This window comes from Eretmochelys imbricata, chromosome 14 (genome assembly GCF_965152235.1).
Source record: "Eretmochelys imbricata isolate rEreImb1 chromosome 14, rEreImb1.hap1, whole genome shotgun sequence".
Classification (NCBI taxonomy): Eukaryota; Metazoa; Chordata; order Testudines; family Cheloniidae; genus Eretmochelys; species Eretmochelys imbricata.
Genome location: NC_135585.1, coordinates 42438206 through 42456382, shown reverse-complemented (window position 1 = coordinate 42456382; position 18177 = coordinate 42438206). Strand labels below are relative to the sequence as shown.

At 44.5% G+C, this 18177-nt stretch overlaps 2 protein-coding genes across 2 annotated transcripts; both read left to right on the top strand.

Moving 5' to 3' along the window:
- The first annotated feature begins 5918 nt into the window (after nucleotides 1-5918).
- Nucleotides 5919-6881, top strand: LOC144274312 (olfactory receptor 14I1-like). Its single transcript, XM_077833049.1, has one exon. The coding sequence runs from the start codon at nucleotides 5919-5921 to the stop codon at nucleotides 6879-6881; it is 963 nt and encodes a 320-aa protein (XP_077689175.1).
- A 9989-nt stretch (nucleotides 6882-16870) lies between these two features.
- On the top strand, nucleotides 16871-17800 carry LOC144275239 (olfactory receptor 14A16-like). Its single transcript, XM_077834420.1, has one exon. It carries the CDS (start codon nucleotides 16871-16873, stop codon nucleotides 17798-17800), a length of 930 nt encoding a protein of 309 aa, XP_077690546.1.
- The last annotated feature ends 377 nt before the right edge of the window (nucleotides 17801-18177 follow it).

The following is an 18177-nucleotide window of genomic DNA, read 5'->3' as shown; positions in this document are numbered from 1 at the left end:
GAACTCTTCTGGCTCTATCAATCTGTTTCTTTACTTCTGCAGGTGGGTATTGTAGTTGTAAGAAAGCTTGATAGAGATCTTGTAGGTGTTTGTCTCTGTCTGAGAGGTTGGAGCAAATGCGGTTGTATCGCAGAGCTTGGCTGTAGACGATGGATCGTGTGGTGTGGTCAGGATGAAAGCTGGAGGCATGTAGGTAGGAATAGCGGTCAGTAGGTTTCCGGTATAGGGTGGTGTTTATGTGACCATTGTTTATTAGCACTGTAGTGTCCAGGAAGTGGATCTCTTGTGTGGACTGGACCAGGCTGAGGTTGTTGGTGGGATGGAAATTGTTGAAATCATGGTGGAATTCCTCAAGGGCTTCTTTTCCATGGGTCCAGATGATGAAGATGTCATCAATATAGCGCAAGTAGAGTAGGGGCTTTAGGGGACGAGAGCTGAGGAAGCGTTGTTCTAAATCAGCCATAAAAATGTTGGCATACTGTGGGGCCATGCATGCTCCACCCCCTCAGACAGAGACAAACACCCAGACAAACACCCTCCAACGCATTATTAAGGATCTACAACCTATCCTAAAGGATGACCCAACACTCTCACAAATCTTGGGAGACAGGCCAGTCCTTGCCTACAGACAGCCCCGCAACCTGAAGCAAATACTCACCAACAACCACATACCACACAACAGAACCACTAACCCAGGAACTTATCCTTGCAACAAAGCCCGTTGCCAATTGTGCCCACATATCTATTCAGGGGACACCATCACAGGGCCTAATAACATCAGCCACACTATCAGAGGCTCGTTCACCTGCACATCCACCAATGTGATATATGCCATCATGTGCCAGCAATGCCCCTCTGCCATGTACATTGGTCAAACTGGACAGTCTCTACGTAAAAGAATAAATGGACACAAATCAGATGTCAAGAATTATAACATTCATAAACCAGTCGGAGAACACTTCAATCTCTCTGGTCACGCAATCACAGACATGAAGGTCGCTATCTTAAAACAAAAAAACTTCAAATCCGGACTCCAGCGAGAAACTGCTGAATTGGAATTCATTTGCAAATTGGATACTATTAATTTAGGCTTAAATAGAGACTGGGAGTGGCTAAGTCATTATGCAAGGTAGCCTATTTCCTCTTGTTTTTTTCCTACACCCCCCCCCCCCAGATGTTCTGATTTAACTTGGATTTAAACTTGGAGAGTGGTCAGTTTGGATGAGCTATTACCAGCAGGAGAGTGAGTTTGTGTGTGTATGGGGGTGGTTTTTGGAGGGGGGTGAAGGAGTGAGAGAACCTGGATTTGTGCAGGAAATGGCCCAATTTGATTATCATGCACATTGTGTAAAGAGTTGTCACTTTGGACGGGCTATCACCAGCAGGAGAGTGAATTTGTGTGAGGGGGTGGAGGGTGAGAAAACCTGGATTTGTGCTGGAAATGGCCTAACCTGATGATCACTTTAGATAAGCTATTACCAGCAGGACAGTGGGGTGGGAGGAGGTATTGTTTCATATTCTCTGTGTATATATAAAGTCTGCTGCAGTTTCCACGGTATGCATCCGATGAAGTGAGCTGTAGCTCACGAAAGCTCATGCTCAAATAAATTGGTTAGTCTCTAAGGTGCCACAAGTACTCCTTTTCTTTTTGCGAATACAGACTAACACGGCTGTTACTCTGAAACCTGTCATTGAAGAGAATGGGACTATTTGCATGACTATGGACCACTTCTGTGGACTGCTAAGAGTTTCAGGAGTCTGTTCTGTTCCTATAAAGAAAGTTGAATCCCTATTGAAATGCAATTTTTGGGTACAATACCATAAAGCAGTTTAAGATACAGTTCTACTTAAAGTTTGTCTTTTAATAAGTCCTACATATGCTGAAATGGCTCCTCACCCAACTCCCATATTCCATATAAACAGACTGAATACTACATATGTAGGTGGAAAGTGAGAAGTTAAGCATGTTGATGTTTGTATATACAAAGGGGGGGGGTGTTGCAGGAGACGGGAAGAGCATGGGGGCCCTGGGCTGAGGGTGGGGAGGGGTCACATGAGGAGGTCACATGCCCCCCCTCCCCTTCTGTCCCTCCCATGAGTGCAGTACCGTCAAGGAATGATTTCTGTTTACACCACTAGCTATAAACCAGGAAACCCCTTGGTCAAATGACCCCAGTTTTGGATCACTAACACTACCCTGAGACCCCTTGAGGCACACCGAACTTCAAAGCAATCCGAGCGACTGTTCGGATTGTAGAGCACTTACAAAGTTTAAGCTTTAAAGCATATAAAATGGCTGCAATGGAAACCCTCTGGCTGTTTTTCCATATTGGGGCGTGCACACTGTAAAAAGTGAACATTTTCTTAAATTCAGCTTGCGTCCCCTGAAGATAGAGTGAATAAACTTGACAGACTGAGACGCTTTTGACCCTCAACCCATCAAAAGTTTGAGCTCTAGCATTGCACAAAAAAACCCACCTAGAAAAGCACATTTTATCTCTGCAACCCCTAGCTCAAATGACTTTTCGAGAAAAAAAATCTATTTTTTCATGGCTTATATCTCCATAACCCCTTGCTCAAATGACCGACCATTCAATTTACTAACCCTACCCTGCACCCTCCGGAAGCACACCGATTTTCAAAGGAATCTGACTAAGCATGTCAATGTTAGAGGCCTTAGAAAGCCGACTTTTAAATGGTAGTCACAACCCTATACAATACTGTACTATACAATACTAGCTCTGCTGCATCACTCTGATATTGGTCAGGTCGTTTACTGGCTGCGTACCCGCCCTTCAGATTTCTGTCTACAAACCATGACCTTGGAATGTTCCATGAGCATTAAAACGGGGCTGTGCTGTTACACAATGAGAACACTGATAGCGGAATACGCATCAAACTAGGCACCACAGTACAGACATTCACCTCATGTAAACTGGAACAGCTCCACAGCACTATGCCAATTTACACCAGCTGGGGACCTGGCCCTTCATATTTGTTCAATCTCCCTGATATACCCACAACCAGTGTGAATTAAACATTGTTAAAATGCCATGCAGCTTTGCACCTGCAGCCGAATGAGCCTTTCATTATAGTGTTGAATGCAGTAAGAAAAAAAAATGTAACTGCTGAGAAAGAAAGAAAGAAAGAAAGAAAGAAAGAAAGAAAGAAAGAAAGAAAGAAAGAAAGAAAGAAAGAAAGAAAGAAAGAAAGAAAGAAAGAAAGAAAGAAAAAGTTCGGCCATTCATCCTAATAGAAGTGAAAGTTCAGATACAGAAAATCTTAGCAACCCTAAGTTCCTCCAAAGTTCTGTCCCTAGTGGGAATGAATCGCTCCTTAACATTAAAAGTTACACATTTGTAATTAATCCCATGGAACATAGAACTAAGAAAGTGAGGACGGGTTCAGAACTTTTGTCTCGCCTTTGGTTTAAAAACTCACAGGCAAAGAATATGGATTTGAAACTGTATAACAGGCTAGATCCCCAGATGGTGTAAATCAGCCATTGCTCCATTAAAATCAAAGGGCCAGATCCCCAGTTGGCAAAAATAGTCCTAGCTACACAAGCTGAGGATCTGGTCCTTCATGTTAAGTGTTTGCTCTTCATGACCTACTTCAATCAGCCCAGCCAGCCTGAGCTGTGGGTTCCTCTGGTGGCTGTACTCCAAGAGCTGCTGATGCAATGCAGGAGAAAGGGGATGGGGGGGAACAAAAACAACAACAACAATCTCTGCTCACCCAGAGGTAATTATGTGGAATTAATGAAGGAACAGGCTATTTCAGGCCAGCTGAGGTTCTGGTGCCACTAGGCTTAGCGATTGTAGGTCACATGTCTGTACTATAAATATATCTTTTATTCTGCAATCCCTTTGGGACACCCTTTGAGGCTCAGCCCTGCCTTAATTTTAGTCAAGGGTCCTTCCAGGGATGCTGCCATTGTGTGAGATCGAGGGAGGGTGCTGTTCCCTGAGTTTAGGTTCATCTAGGGAAGGTTGTTAGGGTGGTTTGCTCCAGAGGTGAGATGATAGCTGGGCTCACAGCCCTGGAGACCAGATTCAGCTATTTAGCCCCAGAACAGGGACATCCCAGGTTGTGACCATGCCTGGTGCCTGCACAAACCAGGATCAGCTCGAGAGCTGAGAGGGGCTTTCAGTCTCTGATCCCATTTAGTCCATCACCTCTCAGCCAAGCCTGTTCAAGGAGGGAAGCAGGGAGCACACATCTGTGGAGTCTGCTGTCTGCTAGGAACTGCAGAGAGACCCGGCAACTCAGGAAACAGCTTCTGGATAATATAGTGATGGGGGCATGATAGACAGATGGGATTATCTGAACATTATCTCTCTGACAGAGGAGGATCAAATGCATCACAAGTTGGGAAAAAATCCACAAAGACCAGCACAGTAAGTTTCCTATTTCAATTAAATATGTGAGGGTATTAATATACAAGGCACATGTGAGAACATAAATATGCATGACAAGAGGAACTCTTGAAGAGTTTTACTATCAATTTAATCAAATACCGAGCACCAGTCAGACTTTTTTATTTGCTTATTTTTCAGCAGCAAAAATGGATTGTCCATAGAAATTGTGAAAACTCAAATGTTTGTTTCATCGTGGCAACTGAGAAGAAAACAATTTTAACTGAAAACTGAAAAAAATTAACCTCTGCTATCCTTGGAAAAACAAAATATATATTGAGGATAGCAGAGACTTTCCATGAAAATGTGTTCAATTGAAAACCCAATTTGCCTTTGAAATAATTAAAGCAGAAAATGTCTGTCTACCCAGAACTAGAAACTTAGTTTTGCACCAAGGTGGGAAACATTAAGATTTTCCACTAATAACCACAATTTCAAACCCATTCGCTCTATTGCAACTGTTTCAAAGGGATAGCTCCAGGATGGTTAAACTGAATAAAGCAAAGTCGATAGCCCACAGAATATATTTTAAGCACTGTGAAGCTAAAAGACGGAGTTGAAGCCCGCAGACAAAATCATTCTATCTTGACACTGCCCAAGCAGAGACAGAAGGTCAATGGGATTAGAACCTAGATCTCCTGCTCTAGCACCATATCTGCTGTCCGATATTGCTGCCACCTAAATGGCAGTGCTGTTGAGCGGTGCACAGAACATACACATAGTATGGCACGGTCCACCCCTCTAAGAGCTTCCAGTCCTAATGGACAAGGCAGAGAAAGGGAGGGAGGCGAAACAGAGGCATAGGGAGGGGAAGTAACCGGCCCAAGGTCACCCAGCAGGTCAGTGGCAGAACCAAGAACAGAACCCAAGTCTCCTGACTGCTACTGACCTGCACAGCACAGACACAAAGTCACAGAGGGAAACAATACAACCTAGCAGTAACTGAGCAATGCTCCTAGCCCATCATCACACTGAGATGGAAGTGCAGCTAGAATTGGTACCATGAATCAATCTGGAAAGAGGTAGCAGGCCGTCTGTGTGGAGGAATCATCACAGACGAGCTGCCACATAGGAAGCTGAGTGAGTCAATGTTGTATTTCTCTGGAAAGTGGGAATCAGGCTGTTGTCATTTTAGTATGTTAATTTCATGCCCAAGTTGTGGGCTTGCTGTTTGTCACACTAGGAAACCATCTGGGCTAGAATTGTTGGATTTGGATTGTACTTTGTCCCATCCTTCATACTGCATTTTATCTAAGGCCAGAGCCTCAGAAGGCATAAACTGACCCAGCTCCATTGACTTTAAGTGAAATAATCCTGTTTTCACTAATGTGATAATGCATCTGATTAGTGCTCTGGCTGATGGAAGTGATGGTGCGGTGCACCCTTGGCATTCCCATCATGAGATATTACAGAGAGAGAATCAGGATCAATTCCTCTGGCACTCTAATCCTGACCATTGCCCTTCTCCTTCCCTCCCCAGACATCACACTGAGGAAGAAAATGTCCAACCGAACCACCGTGACCGAGTTCCTTCTCCTGGGATTCTCTGATGTTCGGGAGCTGCAGATTTTACATTTCATTGTGTTTCTAGTGATTTACCTGGCAGCCCTGATAGGGAATCTTCTCATCATCACAGTTGTTGTCCTCGACCACCATCTTCACACCCCCATGTACTTCTTCCTGATGAATTTGTCCATCCTAGACCTCGGCTCCATCTCTATCATTGTCCCCAGATCCATGGCCAATTCCCTCATGAACACCAGGTCAATTTCTTATTCTGGATGTGTTGCCCAAGTTTTTCTCTTTGTCTTTTTTGTTTCAGCAGATCTTGTTTTATTGACCGTCATGGCGTACGACCGATACGTCGCCATCTGCCAACCACTGCACTATGAGAGAGTGATGAACAGGAGAGCTTGTGTCCAAATGGCAGCTGGTGTCTGGATCGGTGTTTTTCTCTACGCTGCACTGCACACTGGGATCACGTTTGCAGTCTCCTTCTGTGGAGGCAACGTGGTGGGTCAGTTCTTCTGTGAAATCCCCCAGCTCCTCAAGCTCACCGGCTCTGACTTGTACCTCAGTGAAACTGGTACTATTGCCTTTAGTGTGTGTTTAGGCTTAAGTTGCTTTGTTTTTATAATTGTGTCGTATGTTCAGATCTTCAAAACAGTGCTGAGAATCCCCTCTGAGCAGCGCCGGCATAAAGCCTTCCTCACCTGCCTCCCTCACCTCACTGTGGTGTCCTTGTTCTTTTGCACTGCCACCTTTGCCTACAGTCATCCCACCTCCAGCTCAGCCTCAGCTCTGGATCTCGTGGTGGCTGTTCTCTATTCCGTGCTGCCAGCAGTGATGAATCCGATCATCTACAGCATGAGGAACAAGGAGATCAAAGCTGCATTGAGGAAACTGATAGGGTGGAGGTTATTCACCAGAAATAATCTGTCCATTTTTTCCCTTTGGTTGTGATTTCATTCCATGTTTCTTTATACATGTAATCCTCTGATGACATTATTATCTCCATGAGAACATGCTTTGCCATTTGCTTATGCAGAAAGCTGTATTTAGACTGGTAAAAATGCAGACAAACACAACTCAAGTCAGGGGAGTTACTGTAGATTTACACCAGTGTAGATAAGATCAGACTCTATCTATCTATCAAGTTTTTTGTACAGTCACCCATCACCACACTCTCTGAGCACCTTCCACCTCAAATGAATAGCCATAATCAAGTCCCTAGTGGACTTCATGAGGTCTCTGTGTCTTCTCCTTTTGGGGGGCATAAACTCTGCTTGGATTCAGCCTGCAACCTCGGACTTACAGAATGGATGAGATCAAACGAGGGGAGGGCATGTCTCAGGACCATCTTGTTTTTGAAGATCTGTAACTCTTGAGGGCTTAATGCATAAAGTTTCTGTGGTTAAGAAATCCCTTGGCTCAACACATGTTCCTCACCTTCCTATCATATTCTTCTTAAAGGGGTTCAACTAGAAGCCCAGCATGAGCACAGCCTAGGTGAAGCTCTGGCAGAGTGTGTGTAGGTGTCTGGGGGCTTGGGAGAACTCAGACACTGGTTTTGAGTTGTAAGGCAGCTGGACAGTGGGCTCCAATGGCCAAGGGAAGGGCGTCAGACCAGAGGTCTGAGTTTGGCAGTGTTTCCTAGAGCCCCAGAGCTAGTGACAAAGAGACTCTACCCAGACGCAATTACCTTGGAAGTATGTGGCACCCAGAGATTGGGTCCGCTTTCACGAGATGGGTGACTGTATAAGTGGGTACCGGGCCAGGTTGTAAAAGCTATCTCGTCTGGCTTTTGTTTGGTTTTATCAGTTGGTCAGTTTGGCTTTGGGTTGTTTTTTCCCCCTTCTTTGGGGGAAGGGAAATGATTGGTTACATGGCTGTTTCAGCAGTTTGTCATGTATTTGGGAGGCCAATGTGTTCTCTCTTTGACTGGGTTTTCTGACAGATCTGACAGTTTGCTTCCCACAATGATGAAGGGGTGAGAAAGAGTTCTGTAGCTCTCTGGATGACTGAGTTTCTGCTGAAATTATTATTTTAAGGCAGCTGGGATTGTATTGTTTTAGTAATGACATGTTAGGGCACCTAGGGCCTCGGATAGGTATCTTTTAATTATATTAAAGCTAAAATAAAACTACAGCCACACTCCAGGTGTCCAGACACCTGTCTCCCACCTCAGTCCCGGAGCAATTCACCATCTGGAGGGAAGACAGGGTTTTGTCTGCTAACTCATGTGTGGGGCCCAATTGGTACGTGTACTCAGAGACCACCCATTGGATCTATTCCCATTCAAAATGTGGGTTGTGTCTTAACCACTGTGTGTCTAACCCCTGAGCTGTGGGGTATTCTGATGTGGAGCTTCCCCAGTCTCTTCCACTGAACCTGTTACACTTTGGATAAATACATAAGGAGGTATTATGGGTGAGAGAGCAAGTGGGTGAGAGAGCAAGCGAGAGAGGAAAGAATAACTCTTCAGCCTAGTGGTTAGTAGATATAAATAGCTAGATGTGAATGGGGACCGATTGGTAGTTTCAGGATGTATCAAAACTCATATTCCTCTCCTTGTGTTGGCACATACCAGTTTTGTCTCCTTTCTCTGATACCAGCGCTAGTCACAAATTGTCATCTCTGAGTGTGTGTGTGTGTGTACAATTTTCTCGTGAAAAATTTAGACTTTTCAAAGAAAACCTCATAACAGTTTTGTTTGTTTGCTTGTTTGAAATCCCAAACCCAATTTTTTGGGGTCAAAGTCTGCCAAAAACTTTAGAAAAACTCTCTCTTTTTTTGCTCAAAATTTTTGGTTTTTAGAATTTCAGTTTTCCAGTGAAAAATCAGTTCTCAAGAGAAAATTAGACACTTTCTGAAAAAAAAAATCATTTAGTAAAAAGTCCAATTTTCCACCATAAATCTTTTGATGGAAAATGTTTAACCAGCCATAGCTGCTACTGGTTTTCAGGTACTGACTGTTCTCTTTACTGAGCACTGAGTGTGAATGGTGTACAGCGTACAGTGCTGTGATGCTGTGAATATGTATCTCTTTTTATCTACTAACCAAGAGTCTGACACCATTATTCACACTGAGAATTCCCTTTTCCATGGGCAGTCCCATTAAAATCCATAGAGCTACTCAACATGAAGAAAGGTGGTAAAATCTGTCCCAAAGTGTATACTCAGTGTCATTCATACCTATTGAATTTAATTTCCCTTACTCCTGCAGAGACAACACCACCCTGGAGAGTCAACTGCAGTTCTCAAAAAGAAAAGGAGGACTTGTGGCACCTTAGAGACTAACCAATTTATTTGAGCATGAGCTTTCGTGAGTCTCTAAGGTGCCACAAGTCCTCCTTTTCTTTTTGCGAATACAGACTAACAAGGCTGTTACTCTGAAAACTGCAGTGCTGTCAACTATGATCTAATGCCAGTTGTAAATTGCATCTTCAATTACACTTGAGCAATGCGGGTAGTTTGTATTGTGCCATTTCCATTAAAGCACGATTTGCCAGGACCCCTCCCTCATGCAGGACACAACATTGATGCATGGGGGGTTGTGTAAGCAACCACAAATCGGGCATATTCCAACTTTCACCATATATATATATGTATAATAACAGGGTTTTGGATGCAATTTAAATATATTGTGAAAGCAATCAGTGGCAGATTACCTCACGGGCCAACGTGGCCTGTGCCCTGGCCCCTAAGCAAGAATGCATTCACATGACAGAAAAGCAGAGATGGGTCCAAATCAAGACTCTAATTCATGCTGGGATCCCAAATTCCTCAACATTCAAGAGAGGAGCTTTTGGATCTGAGGTCACGGATCTGCCGTGTCACTACAAAACCCACCACTAGCTGGATGGACAGACAATGTCCCCATTGCAGGTTGGCACAATCTCTTTGAAGATGCAGGTCATGAGTGTGTTCTGGAGACTGAACTCCCCTTTGCACTGTCCAGATGGGCTTCAAAGGTCCGAGCTGGCTTACTGGTCCTTCAGAAGACTGCCCAGTTGGAGATAATTAGTGACAGCTCAGATGAGTGGAAATCATGAAATCAATGGGAGTTAGGCACATCTGAGGACCCCAGTAGGAACCCAGCTGAGTGTTTAGGTTTCTAAATACCTAAAACTTTAGATAGTTTTCCACATCTGACTCCTCATCGCCTCCATTGACCCAGTGGAGGTTTATATCAGGACGTGTCATCATTCCTCAGGACACTTTATCAGGCACAATCTCTTCCCATTCATGTCTCCGTGTTTAAATTCTGCAGAGTGTGTAAAGGCTCAGGGATTCAGATGTCAATAGAATAGAGGACGCAGGCCATGTGGAGAATTCCCTGGGCACAACGCCGACTGGGAGTGCAGAGCTGTGATTATCCTCAGTGGGCATTGCAGAGGATTCAGTAGTAAAACACTTGAGATTGGGTCAAATTCATCTGGTGAGAGCCCACTGGATTCCAGGGAGTTACACCAGGAATGGATTTTGCTCTGTGGGCTTATGGAGGAAATTGTATGCAGCATGTTGTACACTCAGGGCTGAAACAAGATGTTTTATTGGCTGAAGACTATACACTGATAACACTGAATGACCTGCTTTTTGGACAAAGGGCTTTCTTCCTTGTCCCCTCCCCTGCCTGTTCTGTTTTCCTTCTTCATCAAACAGCCAGATCAGCAGCCCATTGAAGAGGCAGAAAGCTGTAATTTTCAAAGGTGCCTAAAGGAGTCAGGAGTGCACAACTCCAGCTGAAACACTGTGGGACTTGGGTACCTAAATCCCTTAGGCTCCTTTGAAAACCTCAGCCTGAAGTCTATTTTTCAAAAGAACATGTAGAAGCAGAGATTGTGGCTAGATACACTTCCTCCACATCCTGCCCCTTGCCAATGTGCACCAGTCCTGCCCTGCAGGAACCCCTTTTGTGGGTGACAGGAGAATCCATTCTTATAGATTCACAGATTCATAGATATTAAGGTCAGAAGGGACCATTATGTTCATCCAGTCCGACCTCCTGCACAACGCAGGCCACAGAATCTCACCCACCCACTCCTGCGAAAAACTTCTCCCCTGTGTCTGAGCTATTGAAGTCCTCAGATTGTGGTTTAAAGACTTCAAGGAGCAGAGAATCCCCCAGCAAGTGACCCGTGCCCCATGCTACAGAGGAAGACGAAAAACCTCCAGGGCCTCTTCCAATCTGCCCTGGAGGAAAATTCCTTTCCAACTCCAAATATGGTGATCAGCTAAACCCTGAGCATTTGGGCAAGATTCACCAGCCAGATACCCAAGAAAGATTTTCTGTAGTAACTCAGATCCCACCCCATCTAACATCCCATTACAGGCCATTGAGCCTATTTACCATGAATAGGTAAAGATCAATTAATTACCAAAATCATGTTATCCCATCATACCATCTCCTCCATAAACTTATCGAGTTTAATCTTAAAGCCAGATAGGTCTTTTGCCCCCACTGCTTCCCTTGGAAGGCTATTCCAAAACTTCACTCCTCTGATGGTTAGAAACCTTCGTCTAATTTCAAGTCTAAACTCCCCGATGACCAGTTTATATCCATTTGTTCTTGTGTCCACATTGGTACTGAGCTTAAATAATTCCTCTCTCTCTCCGGTATTTATCCCTCTGATATATTTATAGAGAGCAATCATATCTCCCCTCAACCTTCTTTTAGTTAGGCTAAACATGCCAAGCTCCTTGAGTCTCCATTCATAAGACAGGTTTTCCATTCCTCAGATCACCCTAGTAGCCCTTCTCTGTACCTGTTCCAGTTTGAATTCATCCTTCTTAAACATGGGAGACCAGAACTGCACACAGTATTCCAGGTGAGGTCTCACCAGTGCCTTGTATAATGGTACTAAAACCTCCTTATCTCTACTGGAAATACCTCGCCTGATGCATCCCAAGACCGCATTAGCTTTTTTCATGGCCATATCACATTGGCGGCTCATAGTCATCCTATGATCAACCAATACTCCAAGGTCCTTCTCCTCCTCCGTTACTTCTAATTGATGCGTCCCCAGCTTATAACTAAAATTCTTGTTATTAATCCCTAAATACATAACCTTACACTTCTCACTGTGAAATTTCATCCTATTACTAAAAAGAAAAGGAGTACTTGTGGCACCTTAGAGACTAACCAATTTATTTGAGCATGAGCTTTCGTGAGCTACAGCTCACTTCATCGGATGCATACCGTGGAAACTGCAGAAGACATTATATACACACAGAGACCATGAAACAATACCTCCTCCCACCCCACTCTCCTGCTGGTAATAGCTTATCTAAAGTGATCATCAAGTTGGGCCATTTCCAGCACAAATCCAGGTTTTCTCACCCTCCGCCCCCCCCCCCCAACCTCACTCTCATGCTGGTAATAGCCCATCCAAAGTGACCACTCTCTTTAAAATGTGTATGATAATCAAGGTGGGCCATTTCCAGCACAAATCCAGGTTTTCTCACCCTCCCCCACCCCCCTCCAAAAACCACACACACAAACTCACTCTCCTGCTCTCATACACATTTTAAAGAGAGTGGTCACTTTGGATGGGCTATTACCAGCAGGAGAGTGAGGTTGGGGGGGCGGGGCGAAGGGTGAGCTGGGCCCATCTCAAATTAATTTGCAATTTCCTGATAGAAATAGTCTTCTTCTGTCAGCCACACAACCCTCAGCTCTTACATAGCAGGGAAGGCCCCGTCCTGATCCCACTGCCGTCACTAGCAATAATCCCGCTGACTGCAGCAGTTCCAGGGGTTGATCATAGAGGTGCACGCTGTGTGTTCATTAGAGCAAATTTCTCCAAGGAAATTTCTTCACTTCACAGGTTTTTGTTTCATTTTTTCCCCATTCCATGGAGAGGTGGCCACATCAAGCAAAGGACATTTGTATGGATGGAAATGTAGGTGGGGAAGGAAATGAAGTCCAGTGTTGCACAGTTAGGAACGGAGAGAGCTACAAACATGGGCTGGGGCTTCCAAGCTGTCTTACCCCAGTTCAAACAGAGAGATGTTAATGGCATCCCTGTGTGTTCCCCCACTGGTCATTGGTGCTGATACGCTCCCCCCGGGGAAACCAGGAGGCACCCAAATTTCAAAGCTATCCGAGTAACCATTCAGCTTCTAGTGCACTTCCAGAAACTGAGCTTTAAACCATACAAAATGGTGGGAATGGAAATCCTCTAGCCCTCCTTCTGCATTGGCACAAGCGCACAATCCAACACGCAGACTTTCTTAAACTCCATTCTCATTTCGGGTCCCCCAAGATTTCGTGGGGGCCGTGCACTACCTTGGGTAAAATGAGACAGATTGAGACCAGTTTGACCTGCCTCACATCAATAGTTTGATCTCTAGCTTTGAGCAAAATAAACAAAACCTAGAAACTTGTAACGGGGCTCATATCTCCACAACCCTTCACTCAAATGACCCCACATTTAGTTCACTAATCCTACCCTGCACCCTCCTAAGGCACATTAAATTTCAAAAGAATCTGACTAAGCATGTCTTCTGTTTTTTCCTTTTCTTTTTTTTTTAAGAAAGGAGGACCTTTAAACAGAAGTCATGGTGCAACCTCAACTAGAAGGGCGTTGCTGTGATGGTAATAATATTCATCAGTTCATTTACTGGTTGGGTACCCATCTTGCAGGTTTCTATGAACCCTGCTATTGGAATATTCCAGGAGCATTGAGATGGGATTGTGATGTTCAGCAATGAGAATCTCAGAGACAGGAACAAACAAAAGACTCAACATCACAGCACTGATATTTAGCTCATGTAACCTGGCCTAGTTCCATAGCACTCTGCCAACTTACATTCACTGAGGAACTGGTCTAATTGACTTCAGTGGGGCTGGGGCTGACTTACACAACAGCTGTTTGGGGATCTGGACCCTTTGAGTCCAAGGCAGCTAGAGGTGATTTACAGAAACTGGGGCACTGACCCATTCACTCCAGTGGAGCTACCCTGATTTGAACTTGCTGAGGATCAGAACCACTGATTCCAATCGGTCTCGGGCTGATTTCTACTCTCTGGCTCTTTGTATTTCATCAGTTTCTCTGACATGAATGTCTCGTGTAAATTACACATTTTTAAACAGTGCATCTGTAGCCAAAGGAGCCTTTTATTTTAATGTCGTCTGCCGGAAGGAAAACAATGTTACTACTGCGAAAGAAAGAAAGAAAGAAAGTAAAAGACCTGGGCTATTCATCCCAATAAAAGTTGAAGATCAGATGCAGAAAATCTCCACAACACTGTCCCCAGTTCTGTCCCAAGTGGGAATGAATCGCTCTGTCACACTTATAAGTTATACTTGTAATTCATCTGAGTGGACAAAGAGCTAGGAAAGAGGAGCCTGGTTACGAATGTTTGACTCTTCTTTGGTTGAGTTTCACAGGCAAAGGATATAGGTTGGAAACTGCGTCATGGGCCAGATCCCCAGTTGGTGTAAATGGATGTAGCTCCCTGGAAGTCAATGAGTCAGATCCCCAAGTGGTGTAAATAGCCCTCACTACTCTGAAGTCAGTGGAAGTGTATCAACTTACACCAGCCCAGGACCTGGTCCTTAGTTTTTAGTGTTTGTCTCTTAGTGAGGAACTTGACGCAGCCAGGGCAGCCTGAGCTGTGGGTTCCTCTGGTGGCTGCATCCCAAGAGCTGCTGGTGCAATGCAGGAGAAAAACATCTCTGCTCCCCTAGAGGTGACTATGTGGAGTTAATGAAGGAACAGGCTATTCCAGGCCAACTGAGACTCTGGTGCCAAGAGGCTCTTAGCTATTGTAGATCCCATGTCTGTGCTACAAATATATGTTTTATTTTGCCATCCTGTGGGGACCCCCTTTGTGATCCAGCCCTGCCTTGTTTTTAGCTAAAGGTCCTTCAAGAGATGCTGTCATCATGTGAGATGCAGGGCAGGTGCTGTTCCCCCTCTGGGGAGTTAGGGTCAACTAGGGCAGGTTGTCAGGATGCTTTGCTCCTGAGGTGAGAGCAGAGCTGGGCTCACAGCTCTGGAGACCAGATTCAGCTATTTAGCCCCAGAGCAGGGATATCTTGGGCTGTGACCTTATTTGAAGCTGGCACAAACCAGGATCAGCTCGACAGCTGGGAGTGTCTTTCAGTCCCTGATCCCATTTAGTCCATCACCTTTCACCCAAGCCTGCCCTAGGAGGGAAGCAGGGAGCGCCCATCTGTGCTAGGAACTGCAGAGAGACCCCTGCAACTCAGGACATCCAGCGAAGGGATCTGACAACAGCTGGTGAATACGACAGTGTTGCGGGAAGGAGAGAGAGAGAGAGAACCAAACAATCCTGGCAGTGGGTGAATAGATAGATAGATAGATAGATAGATAGATAGATAGATAATGACCAATGATTCCTAACACAGTCGGATCAAATGCATCGCAAATTGGAATAAAGACCAACAAAGTAAGTTTTCTATTTCAATTAAATATGTTAGAGTATTAATATATGGGGCAAATTTAATATCAGAAATATGAATTGCAATTAGAACTCTTGAAGACTTTTACTATCAAATTATGCAGATATCTAGAGATGATCAGATTTTTTTTTCCACCAGAAAAAATTGACTTTTCATTGAGGTTGTGAGAACCAAACAGTTTCAGCCGAAAACTGTTTGAACCTGAAAATTTTTAGGCATAATCAAAAAAAGTTTTCATTTTTATGGATATCAGAGACTTTCCATGAAAATATATTCAACTGAAAACTGAATTTTCCTTTGAAATAAAGTAGAAATTGTCTGACTACTCCTACCTGGAAACTTAGCTTTTTGCCAGGGTGGGGAACATGAATATTGTCCAATAACACCATAATTTCCAACCCCATTCCCTCTATTGCAACCGTGTTTGTCTGTTTCAAAGGGGTAGCTGCAGGATGGTAAAACTGAGTAAGTAGCAAAGTTGGTCGCCCAGAGAATGTGTTTTAAACATACTAACCTCTCTAAACTAAAGCCCTGAGAGTCGAAGCTCCCAGACAAAGGCTGTCTCTCTTTCTCCTACCCAAGGACAGGCAGCAGGTTGATGGAACTAGAACCCAGATCTCCACTTCTACCATCATAGCCTCTGTCCCACACTGCTGCCTGCTAAACAAAAATACTGTCAACATGTACACAGAACATGCACATAGGAAGACACAATCCATCCCCAAAAGAGTTCACATTCAAAGTACACAAGACAGAGAAAGGGAAGGGGAGAAAAGAGAGGCAGCAGTGACTGCTCCATGGTCACAAAGTGACAGAGGCAAGACTAGAACCGAAGTCTCCTGACTCACACAGCACAGAAATAAAGTCACAGAGGGGAACCACACAACCCAGCAGCAACTGAGCGATGCGACCAGCCCATAATCACCCAGCAATGGGAGTGCAGCTGGGATCTGGTGCCATAAATCAACGTGTAAGTAGGCATCAGGAGGTATGTGGGATGTTGGGGTGGAATCATCACAGAAAAGCTGCCATGCGGGAAGCTGGGTGATTCTGTGCTGTGTTTCTCAGTTAAGTGGGAATCAGACTGTGCTGGCATTTTAGTAGTTGAGATGAGTTGGCCAAGTTGTGAGCCTGCTGTCTGTAGCAATAGGGGCATAATTTTGGCTCAAATTGTTGGATTTGGATTGTACTTTGTTCCATCTTTCATCCTGCATTTGATCAAGCCACATCTTGGGCCAGATCCTCAGATGGTGTAAACTGACCCAGCTCCAGTGACTTTAAGGGAGCAATGCCAATTTACACTCCTGTTATAACACACCAGAGCAGTGCCCTGGTTGTGAGCGGTAAGGAGCCCTCACTACTCCAGTCAATGGAAGTGACAAGTGCTGTGCACCTTTGACATTCACACCATGAAATATCATGGAGAGGGGAATCAGAGTCATTCCCTCTCTCGCTATAACCCTGACCATTGCTCTTCTCCTTCCCTCCACAGCCATCACACGATGAACTAAGAAAGAAAATGTCCAACCAAACCACCGTGACCGAGTTCCTTCTCCTGGGATTCTCTGATGTTCGAGAGCTGCAGATTTTGCACTTCATGGTGTTTCTGGTGCTTTACCTGGCAGCCCTGACAGGGAATCTTCTCATCATCATAGCCATAGCTCTTGACCACCACCTTCACACCCCCATGTACTTCTTCCTGATGAGTCTGTCCATCCTAGACCTCGGTGCCATCTCTGTCACCATCCCCAAATCTATGGCCAATTCCCTTATGAACACCAAGTCCATTTCCTATTCTGGATGTGTCGCTCAAGTCTTTTTCTTCATCTTCTTTGTTGTAGCCGACTTCGCCTTACTCACCATCATGGCGTACGATCGATACGTCGCCATCTGCAAACCACTGCACTATGAGACTATAATGAACAGGAGAGCTTGTGTCCAAATGACAGCCATTGCCTGGATCAGTGTAGTTCTCTATTCTTCATTGCATACCGGGAACACGTTTTCGTTAACCTTCTGTGGAGGCAACATGGTGGATCAGTTCTTTTGTGAAATCCCCCAGCTATTCAAGCTCGCCTGCTCTAACTCGTACTTCAATGAAGTTGGAGTTATTGCATTTGGTGTGTGTTTAACCCTAAGTTGCTTTGTTTTTATAATTGTGACATATGTTCAGATCTTGACCACGGTATTGAGAATCCCCTCTGAGCAGGGCCGACATAAAACCTTCTCCACATGCCTTCCTCACCTCCTTGTAATTTTCATGTTTCTTTCCACTGGTGTCTTTGCCTACATGAAACCCATCTCCAGCTCTCCGTCAGCTCTGGATCTCGTGGTGGCTGTTCTCTATTCCGTGCTGCCGCCAGTGATGAATCCGATCATCTACAGCATAAGGAACAAGGAAATCAAAGCTTCCCTGAGGAAACTAACTGGGTGGAGGTTATTCAACTAGAATAAAATGTCTGCGTTTCTCTGATGAACATGGTTTTATCTCTTTTTTTTACAAATACAATCAACTGATGACATTATTGTCCCCATAAGAATATGGTGTGTGATTTTTTTATGCAAAATGCTGTCTGTATAGTGGTAAATCCACACTAACTCCACTAAGTCAGTGGAGTTCTTCCAGGTTTATACTAGTATAAGTAAGATGAAAATCTATCGATCTCCTGCTTTTATACTGCCACCCCTCACCATGTTATCTGAGTACCTTCCACATAAAATCAGTAGCCATTAGAAAGTACCCAGTGGACTTCATGGAGTCTCTGGTTCTTCTCCTTTTCTGGGGTCAAAACTTTGCTTGGGGTATGATGGCTTTTGGGTTTCTGT

What these genes read in the sequence shown, in the direction of transcription:
- LOC144274312 (XM_077833049.1), top strand. Translation starts at nt 5,919, where the DNA reads ATGTCCAACCGAACCACCGTGACCGAGTTCCTTCTCCTGGGATTCTCT.
- LOC144275239 (XM_077834420.1), top strand. Translation starts at nt 16,871, where the DNA reads ATGTCCAACCAAACCACCGTGACCGAGTTCCTTCTCCTGGGATTCTCT.